At 55.8% G+C, this 17,294-nt stretch overlaps 1 protein-coding gene across 1 annotated transcript in view; it reads right to left on the reverse strand.

Annotated features, from left to right (window-relative positions):
• Positions 1-5,075: 5,075 nt before the first annotated feature.
• Positions 5,076-17,294, reverse strand: part of Srcin1 (SRC kinase signaling inhibitor 1) — a 61,051-nt gene continuing 48,832 nt past the window's right edge. The window contains exons 16-19 of the mRNA XM_071603012.1: positions 16,091-16,245; positions 15,593-15,745; positions 10,845-10,991; positions 5,076-6,067 (exon numbers count right to left, since the gene is read on the reverse strand). Coding sequence (XP_071459113.1) covers positions 5,933-6,067; positions 10,845-10,991; positions 15,593-15,745; positions 16,091-16,245 — 590 coding nt within the window. The 3' untranslated portion in view covers positions 5,076-5,932. The remainder of the gene's footprint in view (positions 6,068-10,844; positions 10,992-15,592; positions 15,746-16,090; positions 16,246-17,294) is intronic.

The raw sequence follows: 17,294 nt of genomic DNA on the forward strand, positions 1-17,294 counted from the left end.
TAAAAATAATAATAAAGTGGCACATGCCTGTAATCCCAGCCTCAGCAAAAGCAAGAGGCTAAGCAACTCAGTGAGACCCTGTCTCTAAGTAGAATTCAAAACAGGGCTGGGGATGTGGCTCAGTGGTTGAGTGCCCTGAGTTCAACCCCTGGTATTAATAATAATAATAATAATAATAATAATAATAATAAAAACAGGAAGAAAATGCTGAGGGTGGGTCCCAGGGGAGATGTACCCAAGATGAGGGCCTCCCCAGGCTCCTATTTTTGCCCAGCCCATTAGAACTGGAGCTCTGAGGCCTATCTGATCTCGCTCCAACCCTTGCTTTGCTCGGCCTTCTCCACTAGTAAAATGGAGATAACACTATCTCCTGCCCAAGTCATTAGATTAAATGAGCACTCCATAGAGGGCCGCGATTAGTAATATACAGTATTATTAATGAAGTCCAGCTGTGGGGAGGATGCGTCCTGGGTTGCATTCTGGCTCCGTTGCTTTAGATCTACAACTGACCCTCCCTTTGCCCTTCCTCAGCCCCAGGGTTGTCAGCTGCATGGTGGCTTCCTGCTTTTACCTGCTCCTGCTCTCCATCGCTGTAGCCAGAGGGAACTTCTGAAATACTTGGTCAGATAGAACACTTTCTTACGGAAAACCCTCCGATCGCTTCCCAAGGCTCTTGAGATGAGATCCACCTGCCTTACCCCAGCCCACACCCGAACCTGGTGGGGCTTCGACTCACCACCTGACCTTCCTGTTGGCTTTTTTGTTCATTTTCTTAGAACCCATTCGTCTCCACCCTGGGGCCTTCAGCCTTGGACAGACCCTCAGCCACCAGCTCCTACAAAGTCACGCCTCATTCTTAAGGTCTCCACTCAGATGTGACCTCGGCCTGGTCATCCTGAGGACATCGCCACCACTCACTGCCACAATTGTCACAGGCCTGTTCCTTACAGGCCACTGCTTGCCACCTGCCACAATTGGCTAAGTGTGTTCCTGCTTTCTGGCTGGCTCCCTGCAGAGACCCCGTGGTTCCAGGGAGCAGGAATTCACCTGCAAGGGCATCTGAAGGCTGAGTGAAGTGTCTGGCATAATCCCTGGCCTGCGGCTGAGGGTTCCATTTGTTCTGTGATCTTGAACTGTCCATGCTTGGCGTGATGATTTGGGGAGATAAAGGAGGGAGGCATTGGCTACTGTCCCAATTTTCTGGGAATAGGATAGAAAAGGAAGACAGGGTCTGCTGACATGCTAAAGAACGCAGGGATGAGCCGGGCGTGGTGGCGCACACCTGTAATTCCAGTGGCTCAGGAGGCTGAGACAGGAGAATCGCGAGTTCAAAGCCAGCCTCAGCAAAAGCAAGGCACTAAGCAACTCAGTGAGACCCTGTCTCTAAATAAAATACAAAATAGATGTGGCTCAGTGGTCGAGTGCCCCTGAGTTCAATCCCCAGTACCAACAACAACAAAAGGGATGAGCTGGGGTAGGAAGAGGTCTGTAGAGCTGCTGGGGGCCTTGACAGGAGGGGTCTCACGCAGTGGGCATTCCCAGCAGACAGCAGATTCCCAACCCTTGGCTCCAAAGGGGACTTTAGCAAAAAGAAAAGACACTGGGGCTTTAGGGAGCTCAGGATTGCAGGACACTGTCATTACCTTATGAGACAAGTCTTGGGGTTTTTTGTGTTTTTTAATATTTTTTTTTGGTTGGTGATGGACCTTTATTTATTCATTTATTTATACGTGGCACTGAGAATCGAACCTAGTGCCTCACACAAGTAAGGAATTGCTCCTCCACGGAGCCACCACCCCAGCCCCAAGTCATGTTTTTTTTTTTTTTTTTTTTGTGTGTGTGTGCATTTTTTTTTTTTTTTTTTTTGTGGGAATTGGCAGGTAGAAGAGATCCAATAACGCCAGGCTGCAGCCAAGTGGGACAACACCTAGAAGGGCAGTCTCCAGGACACTTAGAATATTGGTGCAACCTCTGGAATCCCAGGCATAGCCCCCCAAAAAACAAAAAACAAAAAACAAAAAAACCCAACAACCCCAAGTAGAACATCCAGGTAGTTGACAGTGTTTGCTCACACATGCACACACCCGCAGCATGGAGGTGGAGATGCAAGGCGCAGTGTTCATGTAACAAGTACAGAAGTCTGAAAGCTGCTGCTCTGGAAAAGATGGGGGAACCCCATGAAGGGTCATCCCACCAGAGGACAGGAAGCTGAAACCCACCCAGGGGTAATTCAATCCTACTTGGTTTTTTGGAGAAAGCATTGGGTTTGGGAACAGGCAGAGCTGGATTTCAATTCTGAGCCTATGTTTTCCTATTGTGTGACGCGGGGCGAAATGCCCAACAGCTCTGAGTGCTGGCTTTGTCACTGGAATGTAAGGAGCACTCAGAGCTACTTCACTGATGGTTGATAGGATTTGGGGGGCACCTCCTGGATTGCTGAGCCAGGAACTGGCCCCTAGGTTCATAGGGTCCCTCTTCAGTATCTGGGGTGTATTCATTCCCACGGCCCTTGGGGCAGTGCCAGCCCCACGGCCACTCCTCCTTACTTACCCACCTGCCAACTGTGAGGGCTCTGGCTGCCCAGGATTCCTACCCTCTGCCCGTTATCCCAGCTCCTTCTAAACCCTAAGGGTGAGGATGAGAAATAACGAGACAGCAGCCAATGGGCAGAGATCCAGGAGAGGAAAAAAACAAGTTTTATTAAAGCCCCAAACACTTGGCTAGAAAAACCAAAAAAGAAGAGCAGGGAGGTGGGGAGAAGAAAAAAGGACATTAAAAAAGAGACAGAAAACACAGCAACCCTTTTCCATTTAAAAATTGTCAAGTTACACCAACAGAGGTCACAGAATATCCACAGAAGCCATCACTGCTACACCAACACGGGCCCTACGGGGGAATGGGGCAGGTGCGGAGCTGGGGCTGGCCCCGGGGGGCCCCACCTGGGACCCCGCTCAGAGCCCTGAGGCTCTTGGGGAAACAGCATATTGTGGAAAGGGCAGGAGAGAAACCCCCCCATGCGAGTAACACAGCACAGTGGGCAGGGGTGGGGACCTGGTACAGGGGTCCCCCAGACAGCTTAGTTTCTCTTGGTCAAGCACACACTGATGGACAGAGAAGCAAGGCGCATGCAGCTGGGGGGGTGACGTGCGGCGGGCATTGAGGGGCCAGTGGGGACGGAGGGCTCTGGAAGGGAGCCAGGGAGAGTGGTGCAGGGATGAGGGGACACACACATGTCTCACACACACACACAGCTACTCCCACACTCCTGGGTCTGCACCAGCACACACATGCATACATATGCACCCACAGGCACAGGTCACATGCACCTCCATGTACACACCTCTGTCCATATGTGGCCCCAGACAGGTCTCTTGCAGCCAGGCATGTCCGCACACACACTACACATGTGCCCACATGCAAAGCTCCTCTCACACTAATGTGCAGACAGGCGTGTGCTGATGCCCAAACAGGTTACCTGCACCTACGTGTACACACCTCCCCGTGCACACAATAGGCCATTCCTGTGCATGCACATCCCATGCATCTACACACATGGGTAAGTCAGTTTGTGCTAGTGCGCACACGCACACGCACACACAAACACGGAGGCTGCACACAATCCCACACAAATGCTTCCCAGCCCATAAATGCACAGGAACTAAAGTGAAGAAAGGTGAAAATCCCACTGGGTTTTACTGGAACGGGTGGGGCGGGACATGGCTCCCTCCATCTGCCCCTGCATGGATGGACACTTCCCCCATCTCCCCCTCCCCCACAAAGGGACATTCAACTCCGGACAATGACGGTGGGGCACACACTCAGGTCACAGGCTGAGGTGGGTGTGGGGACAAGCAAAGAATAGCAAGCAAAGAGTAATGGAGTGGAGGGAGGAGGGGGCACCACTCCCCCCTCCCCTCCCAAGTCAGGGGGTCTCTGTACAGCCAAATCAAACCCAACCGCGTCACTGGACCACAGAAGCCAGGCCAATGTGCCCACCCCACCCCCCTCCCCCACCAAACAGCGGCCAGGGAGAGAGGGCCGTGGTTTTCTTTTTTTTTCTTTTTTTAAATATTTATATATATTTATATTACGTATATTATATATATATATAATATGTAAATATATTTTTAAAACAATATAAAATGTTAAGACACTTCACTTAAATGTAAAGAGTTGCCTGCAATTAAAAGTAATTGCATCATTTATGAGGTCCTTTTTTTCCCCTATTTTCTAGGTTTTTTTTTTTTTTTTTTTTCCAGGAGGGATATTTTTTTTTTCCTCTTCTTTGTTATTTTTCAAAAAGGCTTGCTTGCCTTGGTACAAAAATGATCCAAAGCTAAAAAACAAGGATGAACCAACAAAAACAAAAACAATGAAGAAACACAACCCAGTTCCCCTCCCTCAGAAGCTCCCCCCGGCACCCCCCCCCCAGCGCTGACCTTGCCCTGCCAGGCCCCAGGGTCTTGGGGTCTGTGTCCTTCAGTGGCTCCTTCTTTCTGTGCTTACTGGGGACGAATCCCAACGCCCCCTCCCTGTGCTTACTGCACTTTGTGCTCCAGATCCGAACCCTGTGCCCCAGGAGCTGCCTCCCTCCTCCCTACCCTCCCCAGTCTCCCTGCCAGCCCTTTTCTGTGCCCCCTGGGGGGCCAGGACTGAGAACCCAAATCATCAGCCTCTCCTCCAGTCTCCAGGGCCTGACCAAAAGCCAGTCTTCACTGCCCAAGGCCTCTGCGGGTCAGGGCTGTCACAGGCCGGGACACTGGCTGGCTGCTCAGGACTTGGGGACCCTCAAACATCTCACCAGTGGTCACCAGATCCCCATGGAGAAAGCACATCTCATCCTCTCCCTGAAAACCCTCAAATCACAATGAGGATGGTGGAAGGGCAGATCACCCCACCTGTGGGGTCAGAGCTGTCCTCACTGCCCCCCACCAATCAATCCCTTGTCTATTCTCCCCATTTCCCTCACAACCAGACCCTTCCCACCCTCCAGGCCTTCAGACTTAATTTTCTAGGCCCTTTAATCTTGCCCTCCCCACCCCCATTAAATAAGTTAATGGCATTTAAAGTGCTAAATTAGGAAACTAAAAGTACCAAATGCCCCTCCCAGGGCTGCCCTCTCCCAAGGTAGGGCCCCAGTGGCAGGCCTCCCTCCACCCAGCCTCCACACCAGCAGTCTGAGGGCTTCCTTCCTCCATTAGCACAGGCCAGCCCCTACCCAAGCAGGATGCTATGTGGCCTTGGCTGCCTGGCCTCACAACCTGCCTCAGACTTGGGCCTCCTCTCTGGCTGGTCCTGTCCGTCTTGCCTCCAGGCCCATTGGGGGCGAGAGGAAGGGAGCAGAGTAGCAGCAGTGTTCAGTCTCATGGAGGCTGGACAGGGAGTGGGGCATCTCCAGGGCCAGGACCTCCCTCGTCCCATCTTCCAGCCTGATGCCGGGGTTGGTCCAATGTCCACAGGTTCCTCCAGGAAGGTTCGGAGGAAGGGGAGAGGGACCTCTCGCCGCTCCAAGTCTCCGTGGCTCAGAGTTTGTTTGGAGTGTTCTTGGGAAGTTGGGGGGAAGGTGGGGAAGGAGGCAGGGAGCAGGAACTCAGGATGGACTCGGGAGGACGAGTGGCGAAAGAGAAGAGGGAGAGAAGATGACAGGAAGTGGGCCGGGAGAAGGCCATCTGGGAACAGGAAGTCAAAGGAAGGTGGTGTGTTTGGTTTTTAATTGAATGTTTTGTTTTTTAAAAAAAGATAATTAAAAGTGAATCATTTAAAAAACCAAAAACACCAATTGAGGGAGGAGGACGGGGAGCTGAGGAGGGCCACACCCTGACAACCCTTCCCAGGTCTGGAGAACAGGGTGGGGGGAATGGAGGAAAGCAGAGTAGGGAGAGATGACGGGAGCGAGGGAGAAGACAGGCTGGGGTGGAGGCGTGAGGGGCTTCTAGAAGGAGATGGAAGAATTCCTTGCCCCAAAGGAAGTCAATACAGGGATGGAGGTTCTGGAAGCCGAGGGCTTTTCTGAGACTGGGCTTGAGGTCTCATTCGACCCGCTCATCTCTTTAGATGGTTTAGTGGCCTGGAACAAAAACAGGGGTCAGGGGTCAGAGAGAGCAAAGGAGAGCCTTCATGCTGGCCCCCAGCTGAAGTTTTGAAAAAAAAAATGGAAAACCTCCACAAATCCAAGAGAAAATGAACTGCAAAAGCAAGAAACCAGAGGGGCATCTGGAGACGGCAGTTGCCTGAATTGAGTGGCAGGGGGAGGGCTCTGCAGGGGCAGAAAGGTGGGGGGAGGGACAGGGGTTGGAACAAAGGGCCCAGAAACCAGAGTGGGGTCCGTCGTGGTTACTGATAGGAAAGAGAGAAGGCAGGAGAGAGACACCAGAGGAGCACAAGAGAGCCCGGGGTAGGCGAGGGGATAAGAGGGTAGGAGAGGGGTGGGGAGGGGAGGGAGAAGAAGTGAACCGTTAGCTGCGACAGGGGTGCAAGCCCTCCAGAGTGGGAGGCAGAGGGGGCCAGCAGCCCAGCCCAGCATTCAGGGACCCTCTTGCACCTCAGCAGGTGATAGGTACCAAGCAGAAGGATCCTGGTGGAAACAGGAATGAGCTTGTTCTCTTGGGGAACACTTCCCCAAAGAACTCCTGCCTGGGACTCTGGGAAAGAAGGCACCCAGCACCCAGCACCCAGCCTCCCTCTCAGCACTGGAAGACACCCCACCCCCCCACCCCCCCCGCAAGTGGAGAGGCCACTCGGTCAAGAAGTGTCCTGCTTTCACTGGCCAGCACTGACGGGCAGAACCAGCTGCTCACCCTCTTCCCACCTCCCAGAGACTGCATCTCTACTGGTCCTGGAGGCTTGTCCTCCGAAATTGTGGTCTCCATAGGGTGGTTCAAGAACCATCTGCATTATCTCTAGGACATGTGTCACAAATGCAGATTCCTGGGTCCCCCTCCAGAATGTTTCTGATGTGGGTTTGGGAATGTGCATTTTAAGCAGGTGCCCGGGTATTTAATTTTGGAATCCTCTGTGAGGACCACACCGACCAGGCTTTCTCCCTGCAACTTCTGGACTCACTTAGCTACTAACAGCTTTGATATTTTAAGAACGTGACTGAAAAGATAAGACTGAAGACAAAGTCCTGTGGCTTATCACCGGAGACCTTCCTGAATTTATATCTGGGCATGGTCACTCCATTTCCCAAGGACCTATGTTGTCCCCAGCTGTCGGGTAGGCTCTCCCAGGAGCCTTGCAGGTCTCAAGCAAGTCCTGCCTCCTGCAGGCAGCAGGGACACAGGAGGCCTGGTCTTCCTGGCTCCCAGGGAACCACCCTGTGGCTGGTGATCACCATTTGTTCTTCCACGAGCACAGAAACGGCCCTGGCCAGCAATTCATCCGGGCTTTATTACACTGCAGTTTGCAGCCTGCATTTCCTCTTTATGAAAGCTGAGGCTACAGTGTGGGTTTTCTGGCCCTCCTCCTCTTCACTGTGGTTGCTCTTCCATTCCTCAAAGGTTCCAGGGCAGCAGCCACAGGGTCGCTGGATTCGTGCATCCTTTGCCCACTGCCATGAGACAAGCTGGCCCTCACCAGGCTCCAGAATCTGGTCTCAAAGACACTCATCTAAAGGCGACCAGGAGCTCTCTTACCATCTATCACTTACCTTGGGCTCGGCCCCCGCCCCTGCTCTAGCCTTCCCCATTAAATTTCTTTCTTGCAAAGCAGGGAGGGGAGAGAGCTTCTCCACTCCCTCCCTGGAGTCTCTTCACATCTCCTCATGTCCCCAAGCAAGGTGCTGGTCCCCTCCTGGCTGTTGGCTTTGTTCTGAACTCTGGTCTTTCTAGTTAAAAGTGCTTTCTGTTCCTTCCCTTCAGCATTTTCAAGGGCCTCGGTCTTTGCAAGCTTTGGTCTTTGGCACACCGCCTTCCGGGAGCGTGCCGCCTCCCGGGTGACCTGTCCTCACCCAAGCACTGTGCCCTTCTCCCCACTACCCCACCCCACCCCCGCCACAGCCAGTGCAAGGCCTTTAGACATGTTGCGTTCACTGGTTAACTGGGCTCCTCTTCACGGAGACGACTTGCAGTGGCTCTATAAGCATTTGTTTTGTGACTTCCTTGAGGGCCATCTGGCTTCAGCCCCAACTGAACTGTTGTACTGAAGCAGAGGTAGCAGGTCCGACTGTGCCATCCTGTGTTGCTCAGAGTTCTCCAGTGTCACAGCTGCTGTCTCTGAAGGGGTCTATCCTTCCATTTCACCAGCTAGTCTTCCCCTGTGGGTCCTGATTTTGTCCAGAGAAGCAGAACTTTGTCACTTTTGTGGCAAAGCAGAAACCTCATAGGTGTCCGGCTTTCCACTGGGGAGGCTTGGAACTCTCTGGGCAGAGGCCTGCCCCCCTGCCTGGTCTGATTCTAGCACACTGCCCAGCCCTCAGCTCCAAGGCAGAATTTCCTACAGAAGCAGATCATCCTGAGCCAGGGTCTGTCTTGTCTCTGTCATTCCAGGGCCACACAGGGAGCAGCAAGAGCCAGAGAGGCCCCCTGCTCTTCCCCTCTGGGAGGTCCTAGGTTCTGCTCTTGCCAGCTCCTCCTGGAGGCCTCAACATCCTGTCATTCCCTGGAGTCTCTAGGGGGACGGTCCAACAAGGTCTCTTGACTTGAGCCACTGGAGAAGAGAGAATAGGTGGTCTTCAGGGGATTCTATAGTCCTAATAGAAGAGGGCGTGTTCATGGCTTCAGGTCGGCACCACTTCTTGATCCTTGCACCCCTGGGAATCCAGATCCCATCTCCTCTTGGATCCTGAGCCCAGCACTCATGGGCACTTTCCCAGTCATTTCCTGGGGCTTCTCTGCAGTAAAGCGCTGTTCCAATGCACCGCCCTCTTGGAGACCCCCACCCCATTTCCTTGCCTCTGTTCTCGGCACTACTACTCCCTCCAGCTCATCGTCCCAAGGCAGGCGAGCTCCAAGGCTCAGTGTCATCCCTGACAAGTGCACACTCCAACCCAGGGGGACGGCCCTGTTGCCTGTTTTCCTTCCCACTGTATAGAAGAGGGTTTGGGTCAAGGCCACAGACTGGGCGGTGGGGACCATGTGCCGGCCCTAGTGGTCTAGGCAGCCGGAGCACATCAAGGGTATTAATAAGGGTAAGGGGAGTAATGGCCCAGAGGACAGAGCTGTCATGAAGAGCCCTGGCTGGGCCACACTGCAGGGGATTCTGTTTGGGCCAGAAGACACAGGTTTGAACTGGTGTGTGTGAGAGAGAGATCATTAAATCTGCATTTTACAAAGTCCCTGCAGGTCTTAGAAAATAGGTCAGAGGTGACAAAAGTGTAGGGCGGGCAGAGGAGAAAGGTCCATGAAAGAGCCAGGTTCCTGTGAAGACAGAGGAAGAGGGCGGATGCCAAGGAATGGTTTACCCAGCCCTACGGGTGAGCGTGCAGGTCTACAAGGCCACACCCAAAGAGAGGTGAGAGAAGAGGGAGGAGAGAGCTTGCTGGTTGCTGGAGACCTTATCAAGCCCTGAGGCAGGAAGGCCTGAGGGGCTGAGGAGCCAGCGAGGGTGGGGAGTAGGGTGTGCAGCTGGCCCAGAGTCCCCGGAACGCAGAGCAACAGGCAGAGGGCTGGGCTCTGGGGAGTCAGGAGCAGGGGACAGCGGGAGTCAGGAGCAGGGGACAGTGGGTGTGACAGCAGGGGACTGCTGCTGAAGAGGCTAAAGCACACGTGTGTGTGGGGGAGGCCTGTCAGATAATGTGGGTTTGCATCCTGCTCCCCAGCCTCGGTCTCTCCACCTGTCCAGTGGGCATAACAAGGCCCTTCCTCAGAGCGGCAGGTGTGAAAGGAGACCATGGATGTGACCGACACAAGTGAGTGTGCCATTAACATCAGCTACTCCTCTTGGCACAAAGGAGGGACCATTCTGGACAGATGGGGCACCCATCTTTGGTGATGGCAGGAGAAAGAGCTGGGAGTGGGCCTTAGAAGGTGTGTCTGGGGACCAAGAGGAAGAAGGTAAGGAGAGACTGGGGGAGGGCTAGGTGCCAGGGCTATCTCAGTGCCATGTGTGGGAAGGACTTTGGGAAATCTGGGTCCAGTCCTGGCTCTGATGCCATTGCTGTGCATCTTCGGGAACTCCCTTTCCTGCTCTGAGCTCTCCCCTCTTCTGTAAAAAAGGCGGCTGGACTCACCCATCTCTAACCTCCTGCTTTTGAGCCTAGAACTTTCTGGAAGTCAGCATCTAGACAGAGCAAGGCCCACCCTGTCATCCAGAATGGGCCTGGCCTACAGGAGCTGCCCAGGAATTAGCGAACAGGCTGCTAACGTTAGCTGCTAACTCCAAGCCTGACGAGAAATCCAGAGGCTGCAGAGGCCCTGCAACTCCTGTCACACCCCATCTAATGGGGCCCAACCTCCTCCCCTTCTCCCCCATCCCCCACCTTATACAGATCAGCAGTGAACCAACAGACCGGGACCCAAGGCTGAATGGCAGGTGCAAGACTGGCTTGTCCCTCAGCTGAGGGTGGCCTGAGAGTTAACAGGAAGGCTGGGATGAGCATCGGGGAGCTGAGCACAGGGAGGAGGAGGCTGAAGATGAGCAGAGAAGGGCAGGAGGTGCAGTGGCCCCCAAGAGGGCTGGGCCTTACCAGGGACAAAGGACAATATGCAGATGGGGAGCAGGTCTTCTCTGTCCCTGAGGGGACTCCTAAAGGGGAGGGGATCCAGATCCAGAGCACTGGGACTGAGTGCAGGAGGGGTAGTGCTAGCAGGGACGACCTCACTGGTCATGGGAATAGCGGCACATAGCGGATGCTCCGTGCCCAAACCCAGGGGCCCTGGAGGGGGCGCCCGCTACCCTGCCCTCACCTGCTGCTGGGCCTGGATCCTCATGTACTCAGCCCTCTGCTTGCCGTGCTTTCCTTTGTCAGGGCTGCTTGCTTGGCCCTGGGTCGCCTTCAGCCGAGAGGCTCCTGGAGTCACCACCTTCATGGGAGGCACGCTGCCACCACCACTCTGCAGAAAGAGAAATAGGGTTGGGGTTGGAGGGTCCTAGTGGAACCCTAAGCACTAGGCGGGGTCTCCTCACACAGGCCCTTGGGAACCTGGAGACCTCTCCCTGGCTCTACATCCCAGGCCAGAACTCGGACTACTTTCTGAGCCTAGGTCTAAGGCCTCCCTGCCGGAGAGGGACAGAACCCCAGCCTGGATCCCAACAGTTCCTGAATGAGAACTCTGGGTGGTTGGTGGCCCAGTGGCAGCTGCGCCCTCTTGGGGAGGTCACTTCTAAAGTGCAAGTCCCCAGCACCACACCCACTCCCAAGCAAAAGGGGCACCACCCTGGGCCTGGAGTTTGGGGGTTAGGGTCGGGTTCTCTAGTGACAGACAGAGCAGGACTGATGGTCCCAGCCCACACCTTCCTGCTGAAGTCTCTCCAGAGATGGGCAAGTCTGGCTCCCTAAGCTCTTTAGCTACCAGGCCTACCCAGGAGGTTCCGGGTAGAGAACAGAGGCACGGACAGAGAAATGACAGAGACAGAGATCTGAGTCTGAGACAGGAGTGGGGGAAGCCTGGAATGGAAAAGGGGGAGAGAACTTTATTTCTTGGTTTACAGATACAGAGCAGAGAGGGAGGGGCCTCTGGATCTTGCCAAGGCTGGGAGGGCCGAGTCCTGGGTGGGCCGGCTTCCCAGCCTCCCCAGGCTCAGCCTGAGAGCCCCCGCCTGGTGGCAGGCTCCCAAGAGGGTGGTGAGCTGAGAAAAGGAGAGCGGGAGGAGGGGCTGGCTCTCGCGGCCCCCACTCCCTGCCCTCCGCAGGCCCAGAGACTAGAGTGGGAAGGCAGCAGGGGTGGGTGGGGGTGGCAGCCACCTGGGGGCTGCGAGGCTGGGGTGAGGGGCTGCCAGGGGGTCCCACGGCAGGGGCTGTGCCCATCTCGCTCAGGGTGGCTTCTAGTTCCCGGAGTGTCTCTTCCAGGCTGTCCGTCCGCTGGGGGGCGACACATGGCACTCTGCAGCCTTGGCCAGCTGCAGCCTGCCCCCCACTGCAGGTTTGAGCGGCACGTCCAGAGTCCTTGGAAGTCTCCTCTGAGTGGGCCTCGGCAGCTGAGGGCTCCTGAGTCTCATTTGGGGTTGGTCCCCAAGGACAGGGGACTCTGGCTCTTCCATCCTCTGGGCTAAGGCTTCCCATGCTCGGGCTCTTCCAAGCTGTCCCTTCCTTCTCGGGCATCGAGCTGCCCTTGGGCCAGGCAGTCTCTGCTCTGAGCGGGCCGTCCCAGGTCCTCCCATTGCCAGCCAGGGTCCTCGGTCTTGGAGTGGGGGCTGTCCCGGGACCTGGTTCCTCCAGCCTGGCCTCTGGCGGGGAGGGAGGGTTGGGGGTGCACTCTGTCAAGATGATCCGTGGGATGCAGAAGGCCCTGAGACCCGGGGCAGCCTGGTGGGGAGAAGGAACGTGAGGAAGAATGTGATCCTGGCAAAGCAAATCCCGAGCTCGGATGGGGGTTAGACACAGGTGAGTTTGGCCCCTTCCTCTCACAGATGGGGAAACTGAGGCCAGGGTGGGGGGGTGTTCCTGACTGAGAGAGGCAAAGCCCTACACCCCACATGATGGTTTGCTACCTTCTGGTAAAGATGCCCGCTTACACAGAGGCACAGGTACATGTTCGTGTCTTACTACCCATGCCAAGCCTGGGAGCCAGCCTCAGAGAGTCTACCCACCATGCAATGGGAAAACAATAACAGAGGGGAGGAAAGACAGAGAGTTCATGTGGACAGGTGCTCCTTAGCACAGAGCCTGGCACGTTGTGAGCGCTCTAGAATACAAACTTAACTGACCGACAGAGACCTTCAGACCTGCTCAGGCAGAGAGCAGATGTCCCTTGGCCTCTGAGGGTGGGGCCATGATCCTCATCTCTAGCCAGATGCTTCTGGTTATTGCCCCACCCCCCACCCCCGACTTTGTGAGTGCTCTCCAAGGATTTCCAGGGGGAGGGGCTGGCCGGGTCCTCTGCCACACACACACGCAGGACAAGCTCCCTCTGGCATCTGCTTCTGTGTGAGTGTCCAGCAGGGATGCAGAGAGGCCCCAGTCACCCTCCAACCTGAGCAAATCCTGGTTTAATTCTGAGCACCAGTCTGTGCCAGATGCTGTCATATGTCCCCATCTTTAATGCTTACTGTAACCTATGAAATGGACTGCCACTCTCAGTCCCCTCGGTACAGATGAGAAACTGTGGGCAAGGAACAGTGTATGATCCCCACTGTCACTGACCCACAGCTGGTTAATAGCAGAGCCGGGATTTGAACCTAGATGGTCTCACTCCAGTCTAGTGCTCTTTCCACTAAAAAGCCATGGGGAGCCAGACTCGGTGGCTCCATGCCTGTAGACCCAGTGGCTCTGGAGGCTGAGGCAGGAGGATGGCAAGTTCAAAGCCAGCCTCCGCAACCTAGCAAGGCCTTAAGCAATTTAGTGAGACTCTGTCTCTAAATAAAGTATAAAAAACGGTTGGGGATGTGGCTTAGTGGTTAAGTGCTCCTGAGTTCAATCCCTGGTACCAAAAAGAAAAAGCAGCTGTGTGCAGATGTGTGGGGGCAGCAGAGACCCCAACCACCCCCTCCCAAGGCAACCATCCAGCCCTGCCACCTGCTTACCTGGGAGTGGGGTGCAGCCTGGGAAGGCAAACAGGTGACCCATGCTCGCCCAGCTCCATTGCCCGACGGCACCTCAGGACGCAGAGGGTCAGCCAGGCCTAGGCGGCCAGGGAAGTGGCCCTGCCCGCTGGACCCCTCAAAACAGGTCTCCAAAGCCAGAAAGGAACAGGAGCTGGTGCCAGGGGCACAGCCAGCCCCAGAGGCACCCCTTCCATGCTGCTCATCCCCTGATGGCCCCTCAGACTGATCCAAGCCATCCCCTGCCCAGCAGACAGCCTGTCTGCTCCCACTGCCAGACCACAGTGCCATTAGACCTCAGCCAACCCAGAAGTCAGGGGCAATCATCTCGGAGCCCACTACAATCCACGAAGAACCAAGAACGGGAGGTGAGAGTGTGTGCACAGAAGGGCTGGCCCTCCCCAGAACAGAGGCCCACTGGCCCCAGTGTGGCCGGGCAGAGGGATCCCCAGACCCTCTCCCACCCACCTCCCCAGGCAGACCAAGGAATGCAGACAGCAGATCCACCTCAAAGTCCCAAGAAAGAATAAAGGGGAAATCAGTGCAGCAGCACAGCAGCAAGGACTGAAATTAGAGAGAAGGAAGAACTTCTCAGTGCTGAAAGACAGAACCAGCAGCCAAGGAAAGGCATAGGTTTCTTACATTCTAAGCTTCTTGACCAGGGGGCAAGATAGGACCTGAGTCAGGGGAGGCTGTAGGTGAGCCAACCCCCGGGAGTGTCTTGGTCCCAGTGCAAGGCATAGATTCTAGTGGGAAAAGCAGCTTCTCCCTGGCACAAGCGGCAGAGCAGGGCATAGGGAAGGCATCTAAGCAAAGGCTCAGGACAGTCAGATTTTGAGCTGGACCCTTAAGTCATCTTGTGAGAAGATCCAAACTCCAATCTCAGCCTAAGGCAACACCTGGGCTTTGGGCCACACCAAAAGTCAGGCCGCAAACTGGAACAAAATTCCCCGGGCTGCCAGCACCAGCCTCGGGACGCAGCCTGTGAGGGAACGCAGACTTGGGGGGCCACCAGATACCCAGGCTGCTGGGGTCTCCAGGGAAATCCCACCCAGGAGGCCAGAGGAAAGGCTGAGTTTTGTGCGGTCCTTGTGAGGGCGGGGCAGGTGAGGTGTGAGAAGCTGGGCAGTGGCAGGGACGTGCGCGTTTTAGCAGGTTAGCGTGAGAGGTGGGGGGCTGTGGAGGCACAGGCAGAGAGAGCTGTGAGAGGTGGGGCAGCCCGTTACCTTCCATGTGGGGCCCAGGGCTGTGCCCCCGGGGGGCCCCAGGTCCTGGGGGGACAGCAAGGTGGGGATCGGCTGGCGACGGGGCGTGGGGGGTAGGGAAGACACTGAGCTTCTCTCAAACACCTGAGGAGCAGAAGGTGGGGGCAGGTTTGGAGGAGGGGGCATCAGGAAGGATGGGGGTGCTGCTGGCCAGTGATGCAGGCGCCCATGGGGAGGATGGCCTGGGGTGGCATGAGTCCCCAGCCAGCCTCATCCCTTGGCCCCTCACCGTGGCCCCTGGCCGGCTCTGCCCTCCGTCGTGTCTCCTCTTCCAGGGACCCCTGGTGGTCCAGGGTTCCAGGCACTGGGGTGGGAGGGATGGGGTGAAGGGCTGAGGACCCTTGAGTATGGGTGGCTTCCAGCACCAGGAGAGCCTCAGGGCTTACGGTCCTTGGGACACTTGGGATGGGGGTCTCAGCACTGAGGGAACTCAGAATATGCCGGCACAGGGCCTTCAGAGTATGGTGGGTTTGGGGAGTAATTGAGTGGGTCTCAGAAACCACAATAAAAACTCAAACCTGCAGGAAGGGGCTTTAATAGACTCCCCATTTTATAGTGGTGAAGAAGCGGGAGGCAAGAAGGATGGGGTCCTGGGGCTCGCCCTGGTCCTGACACCTCACCCTAGGGACAACCTGGCAGGGGACCAGGACTGGAAGAGGCCTCAGAGGCCACACATGCCCCTGACCCACCTCCAGCTCAGCGATGATGCGGTCCTCATCGTCCTCATCCTTGATGGCAGAGGCCATGATGGGTGGCGTGGAGGCAGGGCGGGCCACCTCAGACACAGCCCGCCGCAGCTTCACTTGGGGCTTCTGCACCTCCAGCTCCTCAGACTCGGCCTTCTGAAAGGCCCAGGGCCCCATTAAGACCAGAGTCTGTCCCCTCCAGCACCAGCTCACCTCCCAGGTGTCACTGGTTCTAGATCACCTCCCACCTCTCCTGGCTCCGAATCTGTAACTTCCTTTGTCTCCTGCCAGGAAGCCCCACCACAGGCAGAGGCCTGGGTGGAATTAGGGCAAATACTCGTAACCAGGATCCCACTAGAAGTCCAGAGTCCCACTGTCCAGTGGTCTTCCCACCCACTGCCTCTGAGAAAGGGCTCCCTCCCACTCCAGAGGGTGCCCAGAGGTCATCTCAGGCTTCCCCCTAATTCAGTCTCTGGGCTTCTGCCCAAGGGGAAGTGGTACCTTGATGAAGGCTGAATCTTTCTTGCTGGTGACCACCACCTCTCCAGTGCGTGTGGTGGTCAGGCCATGGGAGGAAGGGAAGCTCCGGCGGGGAGGGGGTGGCGGGGGTGACTTGGAGGGCTTCTCCGTACGGTATCGGGGCACTGTCAGCTCATCTGCAGGCAGCCAATGGGCTGGGGTCAGGGCTGCAGCCCTGTGGTCAGCACACTGCATCTGACCACAAGTGTTGGATAACCTTGCTTCCTTCTCCAGGAGGAGAGAGGAAAACTAGGGGGCGGGGAGGAAGGACACAGGGCCCCTCCTCTGTTTACTCCCCCATGCCATCCAGCCCCAAGCCCTGTCATTCTTCCTCTAACAGCACTCTGACCCCTTGCTACTTAAAGTATGTCCTGGGCCAGCAGCATTGGCAGCACCTGGGAGCTGGGAACCACAGTTCAGGACCCGGCCCTGAGCTGCTTAGAATCCTGGGTTAAGCAAGAAGGACAGTCACATTCAAGTTTAAGAAGCATTACTCTAGTCAGGCACAGTGGCACGTGCCTATAATCCCAGCGCCTCGGGAGGCTGAGGCAGGAAGATCTCAAGTTCAAGGTCAGCCTCAGCAATTTAGCAAGACCTGTCTCAAGATAAAAAATTAAAAGCACTGGGAATGTAGCTCATTGGTGAAGTGCCATGGTTCAATCCCCAGTACCAAAGAAGCAGCACCACTCTAGTCTCCTTCTCCCCAGTCCCTGCCACAGGTTCTAAGCACAAGCCCCTCAACCCCCAGCCTGGCCCCACTCACCAGTTTTCTCCCTTCCCCCCAATTCTTCCTCCAGCCTGTTACCAGGACAACATGTCGGAAGGTCACTCAAATCATGACACTCTCCTGCCTCTGATCTTCAGAGGCTCCCATTACCCCAAACTAGTCCAAGCTCCTTAGTCCAGCACCCTCTGCACCTGCCAATCTTTCATTCTCTGCTCTGCTTGTTACTCCCGGTGTGGGCCCTGGGTGGACCCTGGGTGGACCCCGTCAGGCAACAGCAACAGCAAGAGCGCATCTGCTGGCACGGGTACATGCTGCTCCCCTCTCCCTGGCATGGCCTCTCACTGGCCAGGAAGTGACTAATCATTTTCAGACAGTAAAAACTCCCCTCCTCTGGGAAGCTGCCCTGGCCGCCCAGGGCCTCCTCTAGGTCTGCACAGCTCAGGCTCTGCACGGGTCCCC

This window comes from Marmota flaviventris, chromosome 17 (genome assembly GCF_047511675.1).
Source record: "Marmota flaviventris isolate mMarFla1 chromosome 17, mMarFla1.hap1, whole genome shotgun sequence".
In the NCBI taxonomy this organism is placed as follows: Eukaryota; Metazoa; Chordata; class Mammalia; order Rodentia; family Sciuridae; genus Marmota; species Marmota flaviventris.